Genomic DNA, 23,017 nt, shown 5'->3' on the forward strand with positions numbered 1-23,017 from the left:
AGTGCAATAAAATGAGTCCAGCTTAACTATATTTTTCTAAAGCCTAGATTTATATGTAAATTTTTCTGTTAACCTTTTCCAGTCACCGTGCTGTTTGGGAACTAACAGTCAACAGAATATCTCTGACATGACTTCTAAAGGTAAAGGACCCCTGACAGTTAAAGTCCAGTCGCAGACGACTCTGGGGTTGCAGCACTCATCTCGCTTTACAGGCCGAGGGAGCCCGTGTTTGTCCACAGTTTTTCTGGGTCATGTGGCCAGCATGACTAAGCCGCTTCTGGCGCAACGGAACACCAAAACCAGAGCAGTGCAAGGAAACACTGTTTACCTTCCCAACAGAGCAGTACCTATTTATCTACTTGTACTTTTTGGTGTGCTTTCGAACTGCTAGGTCAACAGGAGCTGGGACCAAGCAACGGGAGCTCACCCCGTCGCGGGGATTCAAACCGCTGACCTTCTGATCAGCAAGCTCAAGAGGCTCAATGGTTTAGATCACAGCACCACCAGCGTCCCGCGACATGACTTCTAATGCAGCACAATTTCCTATTGGGCTTCCACTGTTAAAAAAATTAAAAAATCAACTCCTTGCATAGGAGGTTAGTTGCATGGCTCTCTAAAGTGTTTTTTTGTATAAATTGTGGGTTGAAGTTCATATGAGGCGATGTATGGTAGCAATGTCCAAAGGTCTAAGGAAGGCATCAAATTGCTAGCAACACACAAGGTAAGAATGGTGGGGAGGCTGCAACATTCCTGGAAGGAAGATGAGAGACAGCTGGCCTGTAATAAAGTAGCATGGATTTGGAAATACGTGCCAGATGAAAGAGTCTGTCCATCTATCCAGGCTTCTCAAATGTCTGAGAATGAACTTTTATTAGCTGCAGCTAAATACCCGAAACCATGGGCCTAATTTGGAAGTTCTAAAACTTATCTGCAGCTTTAAAGAAACTTCACTATAAACTTTGCTTAGAAAACTGCACCTTCCTAGGCTTCTGGACAAAACTTACAGAGAAGCTAGAATCAAAGCTTCACATTTACGAGCATATTTCCATCCTGTTTTTTTAAAGAACTGCATATTTATATATAAGCCTCTCCTCTGTTGTGCTCTGCACAGACAATCGGTATGAGAGCTAGTCTTTATATAACCACCTGAGAATTAATAACAATTAGCCTACTTATTGCAAGTGGCTGCTCAACAATAAAAGACCAGGGCAATGAAAGACAGAGAATTACATGTGAAGAAACAGAGGAGAACATAATTTCATTCAAAACTATCTGTGTCAAGCCAGTGCATGTTGCACTTAGAACAGCAAGGAACTTCTTAAGCAGAAGCCTTTTCCACCTAAGAATGCCAAAACAGCTCAGACCACCTGCCAGCCATGCTAAGTAAGTTAAATGTTCATTTTAGATACAGCCAAAAGAAGAACAGTATGACAGCATCAAATTCACCTATCATTCTGGTAGCTATAGCCAATGCAATGAAAGCACAGTGTGGGCAGGGGGTAGCAAGACCAGTACTAATATGTTCAGCAATATTTCCATTTCATGGGGGGGGGGGGTTGTAAGCAAAAGACAGTTCATTACCCATCACCACCTGAAACAAGAAGTGAAAATAAGTTTGGTAAACTACATCCACTGGTGGGTGGTCCAAACATTATGAATATAGGAGATGTCACAGGGACTTGAATTAAGGCAGGTAAGCTTTGTGGTTATGGGAGGAATTTGGACTCAGTTTGGGCACTACTATAGAAGGGTCTCTGTCTCTAGCCTGTCACTATCAGCTTATCTCAGGTGTTGGGGTACCTGGAGAAGGGTCTTTTGTATTAAGTACTCCCTACCAAATGTTTAAGGGCTTTAAAAGGTAAAAACACTTTAAGAATACACATCAAGGTAAACAAAACTACAGGCAGGCAAAACAAGCCATTAACACCATTCTGAAGGCCCCACAGAACACTTGCAAACTAATCCCCATCTACTGAAAGAAATCTACACCACCCCCCAATCATAGAAGGCAATCTACAGCATTGACAAATAAGCCACATCTTGCTTATGTCTTCATAGCTTTCCTATTATCAAGCCAAGTTTCAACATTGCTTTCAATTAGAACTTAAACCTACAAGCTCCAACAGTTGGACCTATAATCTCGCCATTAAACAAAGCCATTACACTTCAAGATGGCTACATAATAAATAGCTGAAACCATCATGATCACAACTGTTACCCACTGTTGCCAATGCATTTCACTAGTACTGTATTTTTCGCTCCATAATATGCACTTTTTCCTCGGGGAAAAGCCCCTAAGAGCCGCACACACGCTCTGCGCGGCTCTTGGGGGCTTTTCCGCGAGGTGGGAGAAGGGACTGACTGGCTGCCCTTCTCCCTCCTCAAGGAAAAGCCCCCAAGACACACGCTCCACATGCTCTTTAAAGGGAGCGCGGCTCTCTCTTTTCCCAGAAGCCAGAACAACAAGAGGGATCGCTGCACAGCAATCCCTCTTGCTGCTCTGGCTTCTGGCTTAGCCGCGCGAAGCCTCTTCAGAGCAGGGGGAGCCTTCATCCCGCTACCCTGAAGAAGCTTCGTGCGGCTATGCTTCTGGGATTCTGGCTTCTGGGATTCAGAATTTTTTTTTTTCTTGTTTTCCTCCTCCAAAAACTAGGTGCGCCATGATCTGGTGCGTCTTATAGAGCGAAAAATACGGTAAATACTAAATATTTTAGAAACTATTATAAGCCATCTCCTTCTTCTCCATCTCATCTCATCTCATCAGTTCTGTGGATAGCTCTTAGGGTCGTGGGTTGGAGCCCCCATTAGGCAAAAGATCCCTGCATTGCAGAGGATTGGACTAGAAGACCCTCATGGTCCCTTCCAACTCTACAGTTCTGTGATTCCATTATTCACTGGGCACTATGTGATTAGATTTGCTCTTAAAAAGCACAGGAAGTTCTCCTGGGAATTTGGAAACAATGGAAGAGTTAAAATACAGGCATTCAAATGTCACTTAAGGCAGAATAAAATATTGCAGCTAAAAGGAGAACTTGACACTTGGAATCTGAACTAATTATAGTGTCTTGGAGAACATGAAAGTTTTAACTTGAAAGAGCTTTTAGCGTCAGTGGCAGTTACTGGTCTCTTTGTACTCAAAAGGGTATCTTGATCATTTTTTGTTTCCACTCCTTGCATAAAAATTAGTGCATGACTGTGTCCAACATGAACAGATACTTACATAAAACTGTTCTGTCAACAAAAACATCAGCCCAGGCAATTAATAAATGAAATAACAACATTTTCTCTGTGTGGGATCATGATCCACACCCATTAAAAAAAATATACACAGTCAATTATTTTTATTTCTTTTAAGATACTAAGCAAAACATGCTTCTCAAGACTCTTGATATCAACCATGAAGAAAAGGTTAATCTTGGCTGCATCAGTGAATTTTACACTTTGGCTAGCAATTTTAACAACTGGCTAAGCAGTTTTAGCTGCTCTTAATAAAACACACTTTAAGCTTTTACTGCCCAGCTTGAATTTGTTTGCCATTAGCAAGAGGTTACAGGGAAAAGGCAATAATCAGCCAGAATTTATAAGAGACCCTTAGGAGGTAGCATAGAATATGCAGAGACTCAGGGAAGTGCATTTAACCACTGCTGAAAAACAACCTCTGCCTGACTGCTTTGGGCACAACACTTATAAAGAACAAACTAAAATGTTTGATAAATGCAAAGCACCAGAAACCTAGGTGATTTTTAAAAAAACTTTGTTTCAGCATTGTTTTTAACAAAGGGCTGGTATGGGGGTAATCAGCCCTGGCAGACTCCCCAGGGTGGGGAGAATAACAAGAATAGACATCACTGCAGCCTACCACCAGAAAATGAAATTTTCCTGGGAATCAACTGCACATGGATCAGAACACCAATGCTCATTCTTAGACACTCAATGGAAAAATGCATTTATCCAATGCAACAAGGTAGAGAGCAGGACTGCTACCTGAACTCATCCTAGCAAAGAAACGTAAACTCTCTTAAGATATATCACTTTCTTTTTCTTTTTTTACTGAAAATAAAACCATACACAAATGTGGTAAAATGTGTTGACATTACATAATTTGCATCCTAACCTCCAGCATCAGTTGCTTACATATCAAACAAACTCAGATCTCAAAAATGACGCTTTTGTAATTAAAGCATTCCATCACAAAGCCCCCTTCATTTGTGATATTTCTTTGACAGGAATCTGCAAATAGCTAGTAGGTGAATTCAGACTGAGCTAATAGATAATAGAATTGCTTTCACTATAAATCTGGAAGGTGCAATATGGACATTTACTTGCAACACATTTATCTAGAACAACTTTGCTTGGGTCTCTTCCTATTGGCTAACAGCAAAGCTTTATGGTTCAATGTGATTCTTGTCTAGTTTCACAGGAAAGACAATGCAAACTGCTGTAGAAACATGTGTTTAAACCTTCTCAGTCTCACAAGCAGATTAAGTAACATCCCCATCAGTTCTATTGGCAACATTTTGATAACTCTGCACTGATTTCAAGTAACAGACACAAGATGAACTACCGTATTTTTCGCTCTATAGGAGGCACTTTTTCCCTTCCAAAAATGAAGGGGAAATGTGTGTGCATCCTATGGAGCGAATGCAGGCTTTCGCTGAAGCCTGGAGAGGATGGATCCCACTGGCGGTCTTGGCTTCTTTGCTCTTTGGGGCTGGGGGTGGGGATAATTTTCCCCCCTTTATTTCCCATAGGTGCGCCCTATAGAGCGAAAAATACAGTATGTGGTCAGGAACACTTTCATAATGTAAAGGGTTCTCAATATAAAGAGTGGCCATATCAAGCAGCTTCCTCATTCATGCCACATATCTAAATGAAGTATTCCTACAATTAAAAGTAACTCATGAACCAGAGCAAAAAATATACATGCCCACAGAAAAGTACACTTTTTTTTTTTAATCAGTAACCTCACAGCTGCCAGGCACACACATACCGACCTTGTGAACAAAAAGGATGCTTGACTGCAAGCCAAAAATGAGTTTTGTAAAACTTGGCCATTAATTATTTCCCAAACACGAGAAGAACTCAAACCATTCAGAAATCCTGCATGCCCAATGACTTTCAGTCTCATCTGAAAATTGCAAACTTTATGGTATGGACACCCCTCCCTCCCTTTCTCTCTCTCTCTTTCTCTCTCTCTCTCTTACACACACACACACACACACACACACACACACACAGTGGCAGCAAGTTTCAGTGGATTCAGGCAAAAATTCATGGCATTTATTCTTATATATAACAAGTAAAATAGACAGTCTGTTGACAGCCATACCTGCTCGAGATGGCAGAATTCTGTTCTTTCAGAACAAGTTCACGTTGTTGCAGGGCAATGATGTGCCTGGAGAGATCATCAGGGCTCCTAAGTAATTGGAGGACACAACATTCACAGTTAAAGACTACCAGATATACTAAGGGTAAAAAGAGATTGTTTCATATCCTAGAGAGATTCTAAATATTTCCATGAGCCCCGTGGAAGAGTCATGGAGGGAATGGTCAGATTCCCAAGAAGGAATGGAAGGAGCTTCAAGTTGGAACTGGAGGATCCTGAGGAACATTCTAGTAGGATGGGGGAGGTGGAGTTGGGGTCCCAATAAGTGTCTGATACTGGGAAGGGTTCAGCAGTCTGAGGAATGGAGATCCAGACAGCAGGTTGTCTGAGGAGTACAGCGTCTCTACAACATCTGACACCCTTTAGTCTAACATCTCCTGCCATGAAGCCGTCCCTGGAGCCTCCTCTTGCCAGTGGAGAGCCTCCTGCTTCTGGGGAGGCAACTGAGAGTATACTGCTGAGCAGGCCTTGACTCCACCTCCATGGACATGCTAGCACCAGCATAAGGAAACCCCACAGAGTCCAGCCACTTGAAAGAGTGCCTGTTAACTTGGACTGTGCCAGATTGGCTATCCATGCATTAGGTGGTCCATCACATCTCATTTAATACCAAATATGTCAGTCACATGTGCTTTTGTTTCTGCTGGACAAAAGCAAATATTGTTATGTCAGTGTTTTATGTGTTCAATTCTATTTGAAATGCACTGTACCTACTAATACATGCTTGTAAATTGCACCTTGTCTGGTCTTCTGTAGTATGAATTATCTCTAGTCAAGCAGACAGAGAACTTTCTGCATATTGAAATATATTTGATCTTTCCCTACAATCCACATATGTTGATCAACAGGCCACAAACACATGCAGGCAAACAGGCAAGGCACTTTTTAATAGTTATTTTTAATCTTTTCTAAAAGTACCAATAAACCGGAAGATGGTATATGTTTAGTCAACTTTCAGTAAGTATATACAGGTATTTTCACCAAAGATTTAAGCCAACAGAAGAGAGTGCAAAAAATGTTCCATATGCTTCTAAAACTCAATAAGGTCCTGAATTAGTATAATTTAACTGGTGAATTAGAGCAACGCAGCCTTTTGGTTTGAAGCAGATTTCTGTACATAGTACAGCACTGCCCTCTGTCGAATCAAAGACCAGGAAAAGGTGCATGAAGCCAAGTAGGATTTTTAAAAACTAATAGAAGGGACAAGAACCGACAATAACTGGAAACTGTTCATTCCAGTAGATAACTGGAGAAGTTATTCTTCAAGTACTAGACAATTTCTACAACAAATGAAGGAAATAAAAACCAGTATTTAAAATGAAAAAGCTAGTAAAAAAGCAAACTTCTTAAAGGAGAAATTTGAAACAAAAGTATCTTTCTTAGAATTTGTTCCTCTCTCTCATCTTCAATGCACTCTTTTTATACCCAGAATGTCAATGTAGAAATTTTGTTTCTAAAGGTGTGATTTGATAACATGCTTGCCATTTCTGCTACAAAAGAGTTGAGAGAAAAAATATATCAACTAGTTTTAAAAAGGCTCAGCTACCCGCATTCTTCTGCTTTCTCCCACTAAATGGATCACACGTAGCACTTCAAGACCACATCACCATCTAGTCTCCCATAGACACATTCAACAGTCTCCCTCAGATGGGAGTAGGAAACTCACACCAGCTGGATTATTTTTATATACAGGACTCAAAGCCTTGCTGGATATACTACCTTGAGAGGTAAAAGCTGAAAGCAAATAATATCAACAGAAAGTCTCTCAAAAAGTGCTACCTGTTATGTGAAAGTCTATGTAACTCAATGTATATGCCTGCCTTTTTTTTTTTTTTTTTTTTTTTTTGCATTTTGAGGCAAAAGGGTCAGTTCTACTTCCTCTCCCTGGTGAGGCTCACATCCTAGTCAGTCTAACAGGCCCGCTTCCATTCTCTGTGGAGTTGGTAGAATTATTTCCCCATGCTGCCCTGTAGCCCTTCTAGGCTAGCCCAGGATAAAGGAAAGAAAAAGCACCAGATGCAGCAAGACTTCACTTGAGGGACTCTAATTTCTCGTCAACTCCACATTGCTGCCAAGGTAGGTGAGCTGTCACCTTCCTAATAGAGCATCTCTTCCTTGTGCTGCTGTCTCCGAATGGTACTAAGCTAGTCCATCCCAACCATGGCAAGAGAAGGCAATTAACAAACCTTTCAACAGACATGCATCTCCTCCAAACAGCCCTTTCCTGAGGCCTTTCCTTTACAAGACAGGAAAGAATTCTTGACCATTATGTTATGGACTTAAGCATTAAAAACTGAATACGGGTGTATAATTAACAGATGGAGCATAATAGGAATAAAATAATTTAAGTGAAAGAGGATAAAGGAAGGTTGGAGAGATTTAATTGCCTTCGTCAAATTGTGTTTCTCCAACTCAAGGGTCAGAAGTGCAGGGATTCAAGTATATCTAATTAAAAATGTTAGCTGAAGGCACATTGGAAGCAGACACACAGGCAAAGAGAGCCCATTTTCTACGTATGCAAAAGTCAATTGCAGCACAGTGTTCAGCAAAGAGATAGATAAATATGTATGCAATTATTTTAAAGATATCTTACTTTTGACTATATGTGCAGCACACAACCTTATTATTATCAACACACACTTTCAGCAACAAAATAAATTGAAAACATCATGGAGGCACCCTCAGTCGAACCACTGGCACCTCTTAGACTATGTAATTGTCCGAGCTGAAGATCGTTGTGATGTGCTCCTTACCAGAGCTATGACAGGTGCCAATGACTGCTGGACAGGTCACCAATTAATACGCTCCACAATGGCTATCAAGATTATAACTCAACGCAGGCTTCAAGAAAAAAACCAAGACGCAAAATGAACATTCAAGCCCTTCAAGATCCTGTTAAGCGGTATTGCTTCCAAATGACTTTTAAGGACCATCTGCTTTCAGAGTTCCCTGACAACATTGAGGAACACTGGACCAAGTTAAAAACATCCTTTATTGCAGCCTGTGAACAAACTATTGGATCAAGAAACACCAGGAGTGGTTTGATGAGAATGACAGTGAGATAGAACACATTATTGGCAAGAAAAGGAAGGCCTTTCAGATCTGGCAAAGAAGTAGAAAATGTGCCACGAAGAAAAACACCCATGCCAATGCTAAGGCTGAGGTTCAAAGAACTAGAGATCTAAAGAACACCTGGTGGATAAAAAAAAGCTCAAGAGATCCAGCACCTAGCCGGCACTCATGATGCACAGAGTTTCTTTAATGCCACAAAGACCATCTATGGGCCAATAAATCATGACATATGTCCCCTACGCTCAACAGACAGTTGTTGTTGTTGTTGTTGTTGTTGTTGTTGTTGTTGTTGTTGTTGTTTAATCGTGTCTGACTCTTTGTGACCCCATGGACCAGAGCACGCCAGGCACTCCTGTCTTCCACAGTTTGGTCAAACTCATGCTGGTAGCTTTGAGAACACTGTCCAACCATCTCGTCCTCCATCGTCCCCTTCTCCTTGTGCCCTCCATCTTTCCCAACATCAGGGTCTTTTCCAGGGAGTCTTCTCTTCTCATGAGGTGGCCAAAGTATTGGAGCCTCAGCTTCACGATCTGTCCTTTCAGTGAGCACTGAGGGCTGATTTCCTTAAGAATGGATAGGTTTAATCACCTTGCAGTCCATGGGACTCTCAAGAGTCTCCTCCAGCACCATAATTCAAAAGCATCAATTCTTCAGCGATCAGCCTACTTTATGGTCCAGCTCTCAACAGACAGTACCACACTTTTAAAAGATAAAGCTATTGCACTGTGCTGGAAGGAACATTATCAACATCTCCTTAACCGCAACTCCCCCGTAGCTGAGGTCCTCTCACAAATTCCACAAAAGCAAATTAGAGATGAGCTTGCAGTGTCTCCAAATCTGGAAGAGTTAACCAAATAAAAACAACAAAGCCAGTGAACCTAATGAGATACCTGCCGAAGTCTTCAAAGTGGGTGGAATTGAATTTATACAACTTCACAAGCTCACTGAAAAAATCTGGGAGAGAAAGGAGATCCCAGTAGACTTTAGGGATACCAAAATTATCAATCTCTTTTTAAAAGGTGAAAGAATGGTTGTGGAAACTATCCAGGCATCTCTTTATTAGCTGCGGCAATCAAAATTCTTGCAAGGATCTTAGCAAACCGTCTCCTAACAATATCTGAAGCTACCCTTCCTGAATTTCAAAATGATTTTCAACCTATCTAGAGGGACAGTGGACATGATTTTCACCGCTCGACAGCTCCAAGAAAAATGCAGAGAGCAAAACCAACCCCTGTATATGGTGTTTATTGACCTGACTAAGGCCTTCAGAACTATAAATTGTATGCCCTGTGGACTGTCCTTCTGAAAATCAGCTGCCCAGATAAATTTGTGAACATCCTTTGGCTCCTCCAGGATAATATGACAGCAACAATCGCAGATAACAATGGCTCTCAAAGTGAACCATTCACTGTGGAATCAGGTGTTAAACAGGGTTGTGTTATCACTCCAACTCTATTATTTTCATTGCCATGACCCTATACTTTGTCAAAGGGAAACTCCCCACCAGAGTAGAAATCATGTATCAAACAGATGGAAACCTCTTTAATCTGAGTAGGCTGAAAACAAAGAGTAAGGTTACCACAACTTCCGTCATAGAGCTTCAGTATGCTGATGACAACGTAATGTGTGCACACTCAGAGGATGACCTCCAAGCCATCCTAAATATCTTCGCAGAAGCTTACAAAAAGCTTGGCCAATTGTTCAACATTCAAAAGACCAGAGTGCTGCACCAACAAGAACAAAACAACCCGTCTGCAGCACCACAAATCAAACTCAATGGTGTAACGGTGGAAAGTATTGATCACTTCTCCCACCTGGGCAGTTGTCTTTCCACAAGGGCCGACACTATGATGCCAAAATCCAGCATCGCCTGAGCTCTGTGAATGCAGCTTTCTCCCAATTGAAATGCAGAGTGTTTGAGGACCAGGACATTTGTAGGGAAACCAAAATGCTTGTTTACAAAGCTATCATACTACCAATCTTACTCCACAGTCACTTACAGACCCACTGTTAAGACCGTGTTCATGAAAGACAATCTTACTCAGCTACAAGTGATAGAAGAAGAAGAAGAAGAAGAAGAAGAAGAAGAAGAAGAAGAAGATGATGATGATGCTTGGCAAGGGCAGGAATATGTTTTAATAATCCAATATACAGACTTTGCAGTGATAAGCAGATACATTTATCTGATTACCAATGCTTAAACTGAATTGTTTAACTGGCTGACAGATTAGGACCCTAATAAAAACTTGCAGAAAGAGCAGTTGTGTTAGTTTGTTGCAACAAAAAATGTAATATGGATTTTCCAGAAGGTTTTTGGCTGCCCTAAATTAAATGAGATCTCATTTGTCATGTTTATTTCACTTACATGTTAATAAACCGAAAAAGTATGTCATTGTCAATGTTTTGTGCTGAATCAACATCTCAATTTCCCCCACCACTACCAATGGCCAAAAGTAATTGAACTGAACTACTTTGTAAGGGGGGAGGGAAATCAAGTACACAAAGGGTAGTTTAAAGGTTATATTCAAAGAATGCAAAGCTTTAGTTAGAATTTATTTTTATTAGAACATCTATAAATATTTCAAGATGTGACAACTCAATAGCATGAACTTCCTTTACATAATTTAGACTGGGGGTGTGGAGTGATGAAGACACTGAAAACTGTTATCGTATTAATTTTAACATGCCTGAAGAGCTGCTTGCATATGCACTCCCTGGGAATAGTCTTCAGAAAAAAAGTTAATTATAACTTTGATTTTACATTTGACTAGCAAGCCATTCCAGCTGCCCAATTTGACGTCTACAGTATTCATTTTTTTATAATATTAACTAATATTATGAAACAATGCATTTTTAAAAATACTCTGACAAGGCATAACGACAGATTCCTATGCTGCAAGAACTGCTGGTTCTTAGAACCTGGGGTCATTCAACAAAGCTGAACACTGGGAGATTCAAGGCTTCTTCACACAGTACATAGTTAAACTATGGGATTCCCAACCACAGCATGTTGTGATGGTCACCAACTAAGACAGCTTTATCTCCATGAATCTCCATCAATGGCTACTAGCTGTTTGTTTGTTTGTTTGTTTGTTTGTTTGTTTGTTTGTTTGTTTGTGTGGCAGGGAGAGCCACTGCCAGTAGTACTAAGCTGGGTGGTCCAATGGGTGGACAGTAGTACTAAGCTGGGTGGACAGGATCTGTTCCGGAGCTCCAGTCAGATCCCGAGGTTTCCGCAACCGGAGGGATTGCTTCTGCACATACGGCGAAATCCGGAAAAATACTTCAGGGTTTGCTGTGTACACAACCAGAGGTGTGCGTATCCAGAGGTACAGTGGTACCTCTGTTTATGTACTTAATTCATTCCGGAGGTCTGTTCTTAACCTGAAACTGTTCTTAACCTGAAGCACCACTTTAGCTAATGGGGCTTCCCGCTGCTGCTGTGCCACCGCTGTGCGATTTCTGTTCTCATTCTGAAGCAAAGTTCTTAACCCAAGGTACTATTTCTGGGTTAGCGGAGTCTGTAACCTGAAGCCTATGTAACCTGAGGTACCACTGTACCACTGTAACTGAATTTATACCGCACTTTGCATGTGTGTGTCAAAGCTGCTTACAAAGAAAAAACAAAACAAAACAATATCCACAGTGCTCCATTCTTCCTCTGAAGCCAGAATAGAAACTAAGCAGGCTGCCAGAGAAGGGAAGCTCACTCCCCTATGCCCAGCATAAGCTGAGAACTATATAGCTTCTCTGCCAGCCCCCAGGAGACTAGTAAAAATTTTGTAGGCTAGTAACTTTTGCAAGCTTATATACAAGGCTTTACCAAATACAGCTTCTGCCTACTTCTTTCTGAGCCAACTGAAAGGAGCTCAAGTACAGATGGCATTTTTCTACTTGGAGAATAAGCCTTCCAGCAAACACTATTCATTATCTGAATAGAAATAACCAGCATTTAGAATTCAGAGGAAAAGATTCTGCCCTGAAGGTACACATTAACCCAGCACGAGTTTAAGGCACTAAAAAGACAAAAATCACTCTTAAAGCAAAGCTCTTTGAATTTCTTTGAAGTGTAGATAATTTGAATTGGAATAATTTAAAGATGATTTTTGGAAATTTAAAACTACTCAAAACGAATGAGAAGTTAACTTGGCGGCAAGCAGTCCCCATCATAATTGCTCCTCTTTTTTATGGAACTAGCTTTTAAAACATTGCATAGCATAAAGCCCGTGAGCTAGATAATCCTCGTTCAGACCTGACCTTGGTCATATACTTATTTAGTGGCCCTGGGTATGCAACACTAAACCTCAGCACCCTATCTGCAATATGAGAGCGTCACTACTGCCCTGCCTTGCAGGGCTGATGAAGGGGTTACTTAGATACCGATGCCATGAATTTCTTAAAAGTTAGCCCACAAATCCATTAAACAAATAAAAATAATTTAATAGCTGTTAATTGAGTAGGTACTTAATGTAGCAGAAAGGAAATAAACACATGTAAAGATCATTCCAGTGGAAAATCAGGAGCTTTCTCTAGATTTAAGGGAAATAATCAGAGTTCACATAGCGTAAACATTGCAATATGTATTTGAAATATTATATTCTTTGCAAACGCAATATGCAAAATGCAGCCCAGCAGATTTCAGACCAAACAAACTTTCCATATGCTAGATCCCAGTATGGACAGTCTAGTATTTATATAGATTCAGCAGAGAATCACCTAAAACATGAACTCAGATAATTTTCAGTTCAACAAGTAGGATCTCAATTTATTTTTATTCTAAAGAAAAGTAAAAAACTATAATGGATACAATCTGCCAAGTAATATATTCTTATATGCACAGGGTAAGTTTCCGCACACAGAGGCAGCTTATTGCTGTCTTTGTCAAAGAAGCGACACCCTACACACCCAAATTTCAAGACTTTTTGTTATTTGTAGTCCAATTATTTGTGGTTCAAATGTGGGAATGACACTTAATCTTGAATGATGATTGGTCTTTTTACCCTTTTAGTACCTAAATGTTCATCAGCAACCTACATTATTCTTCCCAGATTATTTTTCCCTAAGTTGTTTTGTTTTAACTAGCATATGTGGCACATCTTGTGGCTTCATTTTGTTTTAAAGTTTAATAATGTATTTAATTAACTTTATAGGTGGTATTAATATTTCTGGCCTTATAACTTCTGTGCCTGCTCTTTCCTTAATTACATAAGCTTATGGTGAATAATATGAGCATTACTCCATATAAAACAATCAACCAAAGGTTGATTATTGGATAAATTATATACATGCTAATATAATAATAATAATAATAATAATAATAATAATAATAATAATAATAATAATAATTTATTTGTACCCCGCCCATCTGGCTGGGTTTCCCCAGCCACTCTGGGCGGCTTCCAACAAAGATAAAAAATACACTAAAATGTCACATATTAAAAACTTCCCTGAACAGGGCTGCCTTCAGATGTCTTCTGAATGTCAGGTAGTTGTTTATCGCTTTGACATCTGATGGGAGGGCGTTCCACAGGACGGGCGCCACTACCGAGAAGGCCCTCTGCCTGGTTCCCTGTAACTTGGCCTCTCGCAGTGAGGGAACCGCCAGAAGGTCCTTGGTGCTGGACCTCAGTGTCCAGACAGAACGATGGGGGTGGAGACGCTCCTTCAGATATACTGGACCAAGGCCGTTTAGGGCTTTAAAGGTCAGCACCAACACTTTGAATTGTGCTCGGAAACTTACTGGGAGCCAATGTAGGTCTTTCAAGACCGGTGTTATATGGTCTCGGCGGCCGCTCCCAGTCACCAGTCTAGCTGCCGCATTCTGGATTAGTTGTAGTTTCCGGGTCACCTTCAAAGGTAGCCCCACGTAGAGCGCATTGCAGTAGTCCAAGCATGCACCACTCTGGCGAGACAGTCTGCAGGCAGATAGGGTCTCAGCCTACGTACCAGATGGAGCTGGTAAACAGCTGCCCTGGATACAGATTTGACCTGTGCCTCCATGGACAGCTGTGAGTCCAAAATGACTCCCAGGCTGCGCACCTGGTCCTTCAGGGGCACAGTTACCCCATTCAGGACCAGGGAATCCTCCACACCTGCCCGCCTCCTGTCCCCCAAAAACAGTACTTCTGTCTTGTCAGGATTCAACCTCAATCTGTTAGCCGCCATCCATCCTCCAACTGCCTCCAGGCACTCACACAGGACCTTCACCGCCTTCACTGGTTCTGATTTAAAAGAGAGGTAGAGCTGGGTATCATCCGCATACTGATGAACACCCAGCCCAAACCTCCTGATGATCTCTCCCAGTGGCTGCATGTAAATGTTGAAAAGCATGGGGGAGAGGACAGAACCCTGAGGCACCCCACAAGTGAGAGCCCAGGGGTCTGAACACTCATCCCCCACCACCACTTTCTGAACACGGCCCAGGAGGAAGGAGCGGAACCACTGTATGACAGTGCCCCCAGCTCCCAGCCCCTCAAGACGGTCCAGAAGGATGTTATGGTCGATGGTATCAAACGCCGCTGAGAGATCCAGCAGAACTAGGAAACAGCTCTCACCTTTGTCCCTAGCCCGCCGGAGATCATCAACCAGTGCGACCAAGGCAGTTTCAGTCCCATGATGAGGCCTGAATCCCGACTGGAAGGGATCCAAATGGTCCGCTTCTTCCAGGCATGCCTCGAGTTGTTCAGCAACCACTCGCTCAATCACCTTGCCCAAGAATGGAAGATTTGAGACTGGGCGATAATTGGCCATCGTGGCCGCATCTAAAGATATGATGTTGCCATCATAAGTTTTAGTCCTGGTTTACATGATAAATCCTTTAGTTTTGAAAAATTTAATTTTTATTTAAACATCCACTCAAAATCACAATTTTGGTTCAGTGCCAATGGAGTAACAATGTATACATATACCAGGGAGCACAAATAACACTGTCGTCTATGAGTTGGGCAAGAATAAAGCCAGGAGTTCAAGAGGACTGCAACTTTAAACACTGTATAGTATAACATCACCAGAACGCCCCCTCACCAGCAAAAAAAAATAATCATAAAATTTGATATTTCTTTATTTTCAAGATAGAAGTCATGGACCTCCATGTGATAAGGCTATTGATTTCGAGATTTTCACAGCAGTAAACAACAAAAGAAAGAATTTCCAGTCTCATATCCAAATCAGCAATTACTCGTTCCAATAGTGGTACCTATCTAGTAAGGACAGCAAGAAGTAAAGTATCAGATTGAACAAGCAGAACAAAAGGAGAGACTTCTTCTTTCCCTCTGCTTGAGATTTGTTTGAGGTTACTATTAAAAATTTACAAAAACAAACAAAATTCTGACAGATGCATTCTGCTGCATTAGCTTGAGCAAGAAATTGTAACACATATTTCCTGTACCATTGACTCTGTTCTGATTTGAGGCTGGATTTCACTAGTAGCCAACAGGTGACCCCCAAATCACACAAACAGTCAATGCGTGCAACCTCAGAGAAGTGTCTGTTGGGAAAAGAACCTTTTTATCTGGCCTTATAGAGACATCTGGGAAATCAGGTTTATTCCAATTAATTCAGTACAAATATAAATTGCTAGGAATGAATAGAAAAACTGACCCCTCAGCTCTTAATGATGCAAGTACATGTGCGTACAAGCTCAATTTGTAGCAAAAGCTTACGCACAGGGATGCACTTTAATTACTTTGCTGCTGCACAATACCAGAACTCACAGAAATTGGGCTGACCCAATTTGGGGTGACAGAGGGCATGCTTGCCTTGCTCTCACGCTCCTGTCTGTTGCAGCAGGCCTGCTATACACCTCTCTGAGCTTCCACATGTAAACAAATGATTCATTCATAAAGAATAGGAAAGTAAAATTCTCCATATCTCACTGATACTTATGAAATTGCAGAAAATTTTCTAACTCCTGGTTCTAACAAACCACACATGCACAAACAAAATATGATCCACAATACCACCTACCACCCATGGTCAAATAAAAATAATCTGTAAATCAGAATCCTAGTTTCCTATGGATTAAAGACTCAGCCTCAGAAACAAGCTTTGGGACTCAGCTTACCATAAAAGAGAGGCAAGCAATGCAAGTCTCTAAATTCTTCTCCAATTTGGATTAAAAATTGTAGCTGTAAATTAATTCCTGAGACAGAGCTGGCCCTAGGATGAGTAGGACTATGCTCACAGTGGAAACTATTAGGTCAGGGGTCCCTCATTGGGAAGCAGGCGTAAGCTTCCTCACCCACACCACAGTCTGGGGTTTTTCAGGGACAACTTCTCATGACTTTGCTAGGAGGCTAGTTTGAAAAGTTGTCCTCCTGAATAATAATAATTTTTATTTATATCCCGCCCTCCCCAGCCAAAGCCGGGCTCAGGGCGGCTAACAACAATAAAATGAAATATTTAGCATGCAGGCCAAAAGCCTCTGACAATTAAGATCCTCGGTACAGGGTGGGTTTGGCTCCCACCTCCAGTTTTTCGGTAAGCAGATCATCAAATCAGCCCCTATCAAAGCTAGAGAGAGATTTCTCCATTGCTGTGCTAAGGGATATTTTGTTGAGCTGTCCAGATTGACTTGGCTATCCAGCTATTTAAATTGTTTGGCTTATTTCAGGGCCAATCCGATGGAAGCCAAGGAACGGCTACCCATCCCTACATCTGATACTGCTGATCAATTATTTTTCCTGGAAAGTCTACCTGGATATAACCAATTTAGACCCTGAGAGTTGAATCCAGAGGAACTTAGTTACACCTCTGATTCTACTGAAATCAATGGAACACTTTAGTAATTAACCTCTGGATCCAACCTGAACTTTATATTTATATGCACTTGCATAAACTTACAACCAACACCTTACATGCACAATATCATAGACTGTCTTTCTATAGCAGCCTTATTTTAAAAGACTTGAATCTTATATTAAGATTTAAAATATGTAAATATATTTTAATGAATCAGTAATCAACTCAAAATTCTTTAACTGGCTGGCAGGCCTATTTGCTTGTTATAAACACACAGGTCAGGTGCTGTACTTAATTTAAATGCAACACACACAGAGAGGCATACTTTGCCATCCTCCGTCTTCTGTCTCTGCCTGTCTCATTCAGCTGTCCACAACCTGGCAACTCAGCTTAAGAACTTCACAAAAAATGAATTATACGGATCCCCAGACACATGTAAATAAAATGAAGAAATTTCAGATTTACAGTCACTGCCTTCAAACCCCCTTCTCCAGCTCAGGGAGGATTAAGAGGACTTCAAAGCAGCCCAAGCTCCAATTAAACCAGTGTGACCACCCCAGGGATGCAAGAATATTCCTCTGATTAGCAAGATGCACTCTTTGAACTGTTTAGCTAGGAAAAGGTTTTCAGAACTTTAAACAAATGCATTAATTCTCTGTGGGTTTTTAAGCATATTTTTTTAAAATAAAAAAAAACCTCAGAATGTTTAAAAACAAGAACAAATTACAGCTCAGGTCAAAAGCCTCATGGAAACTCATTAATAGGTCAACTATCAGTGCTTCGGATCTGAAAGTACAAAATGAACCACAAGAACTCCTGCAAGTATCACAGTACAATAGATGGTCCCTAAATTAACTACCTTCTCAGTTTAGAATCAAAGAGTCGTAGAATAGTAGAGTTTGCTGGATTTTGCAATTCAAATGGACTGTGTCTGTGATTAGGCCAGAGCAGACAAGCTACTGGAAATGAGGCTGCTGCCTTATATCAAGTCCAATCATTGATTTATCCAGCTCAGTACTGTATACACTGCCTGGCAACTGCTCTCCAGCATTTCAGACCAGAGACTTTTCCAGCCCCAGACTGAACCTGAGATCTTCTGCACGCTCTACCTGTCAGCTACAGCCCTTCCCTGTGACTAACCTGAAAATCAACCAAAGCCCCTTTCTATGCTTTCCTACAGACTTAAACAAAACTGTTTTATAGAAGTGATTCGTAGGCAACTTACACCCACCAGGAGCAAAGCCTCAATATTGGCCTTCCATATGTATTGTGTCTGGAAGATTTTAGGCATCACATGGCAGGACCGAGACTCAAAGATGTGCTCTTCCAAGCCCACATTCTCAGCATGTTTGCACTTTTGTCACAGCAACGACATCTACACTGGCTTGGCCACGTATACAGAATGCAAGATGGTAAGATCCCCAAGCATGTGCTCTGCGGGTAGCTTGTTTCAGGCACCAGGCCTGTTGGCAGACCAATTCTGCTTTATAAAGGTGCCTACAAATGTGGCATGAAGGCTGGCAACATTAACCCGGCTACAGGAATCCCTTGCAGAGGACAGCAGTGCCTGGAGACACACAATCAGGTTGTATATTCACAGCAGTGGCCCAAAAATGACCGATGGGAGAAGGCAGTGAGAAGTAAAGCCATGGTGCATCTGTAGCAGTGAAACTAGATGGCTTCATCTGTCCCAGCTGCAATAAAACATCTCTCTCCCATATTGGTCTCTACAGCGACAGCAAACGCTGTCACTCTCCAACAGGTTGACTTTACCACCAATGGCACATTTTTCTGTTTTCTCTCAAGACAATCAGATGCCAACAAAAACAACAGCCTTACTGGACAAAATACGGGTAGATGGCAGTTAAACATAGTTTTCACCAGCTCAGTTGTGTTAAGTGGATCACTGAGTGAGGAGGAAGGAATGGTAGAATATGTGCACTGCATTCAAAATGTTTCAAGCTTTATTCCTAGCATCTAAAGCTGAAAAGGGCCAGATAGCAGGTGATAGAAAAGGCCTCTGCCTGAGACTCTGGAGAGCTGCCCCCAGTCACAGCAGATAATATGCATCTGAACAAATAAAAAGCCTGACATGATACTAGGCAGCTTTCTGTGTTCCCCAGGAAGACCCATTTATCCTAAAAAGAACCCATGGCAGACATGTATGGGGTTTTTTTTAAAAAAAAAAAGTGATCCCACTGAGATCCCAAGATGAAATTTTGCAGGAATATGAAATAACTAATACAATGGGGGAGAGACTTTTAATCATATTGATTTCATATCACATTTTGTAACTTTAAGATTTAAAGTAAATCCATCATATTAAAGCCCATGACGTTTTGAAGAGATTGGTATTTTTGGTTTTGAAATATCTCAGTTCTGGGCTGAGATTTTAAGGCCAAACTTGTCATATATAATTTTGAAATTTCAAACCCTCATAACTCAAAAACAGAATGGGATAATTAAAAAAAAACCCTAAGATCTGGGACCTTTTCTTATACTGTCTTTAGGAAACTGAAATGGAAAACGATATAAAATGGTAAGGTAAAAGTCACTGGATCACTTGACATGGAATGCCCAAGCTTGAGGATGTAATCCCAAGAGCTTTTGTCTATAATCTTTGAGAATTCTTGGAGAACAGGTAAGGTCCCTGCAGACTGGGCAAATGTTGTTCCTATCTTCAAAAAAGGAAAAAAGAAGACACAGGTAACTACCAACTGGTGAGCTCAACATCAATACCAAGAAAGGTCCTAGAACAAACAGTCTGTGAAAACTTAAAAAGGATGCTGTGATTACTAAGACCCAGAATAGGTTTCTCAAAAACAAGTCATGCCAGATGAATCTCACATGTTTTGACAGAGCTAAAAGCTTTGTGGATCAGGGGAATGTTGTGAACATAGTGTATCTTGATTTCAGTAAGGCTTTTGACAGAGTCCCCCATGATATTCTTATGAAGAAGCTGGTAACATGCAGGCTGAACGAGGTAACTGTTAGATAGATTTGTAGCTCAGTAATGGTTACTAACCATCCTGAAAAAAGTGATAAGTAGGGTGCCACAGGGTTCTGTCCTGGGCCCACTGTTGTTCAACAACTTTATAAACAACTTGGATGAAGGAATTGAGGGACTGCTCATCAAAATCGCAGATAACACCAAACTGGGAAGGGTAGCTAATTCCATAGAAGACAGATTCAGAATTCAAAATAACCTTAACAGATTGGAGAGCTGGTTCCAAACTAACAAAATGAATTTCAAATTGTAAGGTTCTGCACTTCGGGCAGGAAGAACCAGATGCACAAATATAGGATGGGGGACACCTGGCTTACTAACAGTACATGTGAAAATAATATAGGGGTCTTGGCAGATCACAAGTTTAACATGAGCCAACAGTGTGATGCAGCAGCAAAAAAAGCTAATGCTATTCTAGGCTGCATCAACAGATTTATAGTATCCAGATCAAAGGGAAGTAACAGTACCATTCTATTCTGCCTTGGTCAGACCACACCTGGAATACTGTATCCAATTCTGGGCACCACAATTTAAGAAGGATGTTGACAAGCTGGAACATGTGCGGATGAGGAGCAACCAAGATGATCAAGCATCTGGAAACCAAGCTTTATGAGGAACGGTTGAAGGAGCTGGAAAATGTCTAGCCTGGAAAAGAGGAGACTGAGAGGAGATATGATAGCCATCTTCAAATGGGGTGTCACGTTAAAGATGGAGCAAGGTTGTTTTCTCCTAATCTGGAGTTAAGAACTCAAACCAAGTTACAAGAAAGGAGAGTCCAGCTAAACATCAGGAAGAACTTTCTGACAGTAAGAGCTGTTTGACAGTGGAATGGACTCCCTTGGAAGGTAGTGGACTCTCCTTCTTGAATGTTTTTAAGCAGAGGTTGGATGGCCAACTGTCAAGCATGCTTTAGCTGAGATTCCTGCATTGCAGAGGGTTGAGCTAGATGACCTTGGGGCCCCTTCCAACTCTACAATTCCATGATTCTACGATCATATACATCAATGTCAGTGTATACACAAATAAGAGTAGAAAATCCCCAGTCATGTTAATAATTTAAAACCAGCCACCATACATCACCCTTTCTATAAAAGGTATAAGACTTCCATATGCAACGGACACCAAAGCCGGTGTATTAATCCTCTGGAGAATTCCCAGCTGCAGAATTTGCAGAGCTCTTCCTGTTCCAACAGAGTATGCTGCCCATTCTACAAATGTAATAAATACCCTACATTTCATAAATATGCAGTTACTTTAATTTTACATTCTCTCTCCCCCTGCAAGAGAAGAAACCACCCCATAACAACTTGATCTTTCAGTTAAGTATGCTCTAATGCTGTGTACATAGTGTGAAAGCTTCCACATCCAAAGGAGTGATGGACATTAGAAGAAGTGGTAAAGAATGAGTGTCTGTGTGCCAAAGGCATTCAGTGCTAAGTGGGTATAATAAACCCTTAAGAAGAAGCACTATCATCCATAAATAATGAATAATTCAAAAAGAAATTGAAACAGACTTGAAGATTCATTTATAGAAAGTGAAACTGCTGGAGAGTAATCACATTAAAGCTGTAAACAGTGGCATTTCAGCAATTACTATTCTCCTTTGCCAGCTCATGCCCTAACAAACTGGTACATTTGTTTAGTTGCCTGAATCTGGCACAGAGCTGAAATCAGCCAAACACAATTACAGCTCCCTGCATCTTTACCACTGCTCCTCTAACTAGAATTAAGATCCGGGGTGGATCACTGTCAGGCATGCTGACACCTCCTCAGCTTGGCTCCAGGAAATGAAGTTTTGATAACTTTAATTGCCTAAATACATTTATGCCACAGCAACATAGCTATAGCTTTTTAAAATGTTGGGTGCATCTGAAAAACACAAACAGGACCATGTTTTACTTTGACTTATCACTTTTTGTTGAAACTCAATTAGAATTTGATTGCTTCACAATGAATTAGTGGGAGCTATGAAGTGCTGATTATGGAGGCACCTCTGTCGGAAGAGAGTTCCAGAATTTAGGGTAGTGGTCCCAAATGTGGCTTCCCCCATCTAGGTGAAGGTTTCCATCTTTTAATTTGGTACGCATCAATTTATGCAGTGTCCTCCCAGAATGAGCAATCTTTAAATGGGTAATTGAAACAAACCAACAAACAAAAATCAGTAGGTGACACGGTGATTTCATTGGAGAACCAAATCATATGTTTGTCTACTCTCCTTCCTTTGCCTTGAAAAGTTCAACCGCACTGTGGTGCTGCTCTCCTTATCGAGAGGTGGTGGACTCTCCTTCCTTGGTGGTGTTTAAGAAGAGTTTGGATGGCCATCTGTCATGTATGATTGAGTTAAGATTCCTGCAATGCAGGGGGTTGAACTAGATGACCCTTGGGGTTCCTTCTAGCTCTTCAATTATATGATTCTATGAAAAGGTGTCTCTCATATATTATGCTTTGTTTACAGAACACTGTGGTCATCTGAATGTTACTTACAGAGGACAAAGAATTATAGGAACACAGATAGTTGCCTTATACAAATCAGGCCATAATACTATTTAGCTAAGAATTGTCCATGATAACTGGCAGCAGTTTTCCAGGGTCTAAGGGAGTGGACATTCCCATCCCTTCCTGGAGATGTTGCGGACTGAACAATAAAACCTCTGCAAGAAAAGCAGGTGCTCTGTCATGGAGCTGTGGTCCTTTCTAATGCGATATCCTACAGAATGAGAAATATATCTGAGTGCAAAAGCAAAAATTTGACCTTTTGCTGTTAGGCAAAGATCAGAAGATGGCCTGGATGGTCGCCAGATTCTGTGTTCAGA

General features: G+C 41.1%; 1 protein-coding gene across 2 annotated transcripts in view; it reads right to left on the reverse strand.

The window, feature by feature from the left end:
• The window catches only part of MAD1L1 (mitotic arrest deficient 1 like 1), a 447,749-nt gene that overhangs the window by 391,913 nt on the left and 32,819 nt on the right, over positions 1-23,017 (reverse strand). For both annotated transcript variants that reach the window (XM_028706084.2, XM_077918712.1), the window contains exon 10: positions 5,330-5,416. In XM_028706084.2, the coding sequence (XP_028561917.2) occupies positions 5,330-5,416 (87 nt within the window). The remainder of the gene's footprint in view (positions 1-5,329; positions 5,417-23,017) is intronic.

This window comes from Podarcis muralis, chromosome 14 (genome assembly GCF_964188315.1).
Source record: "Podarcis muralis chromosome 14, rPodMur119.hap1.1, whole genome shotgun sequence".
NCBI lineage: Eukaryota > Metazoa > Chordata > Lepidosauria > Squamata > Lacertidae > Podarcis > Podarcis muralis.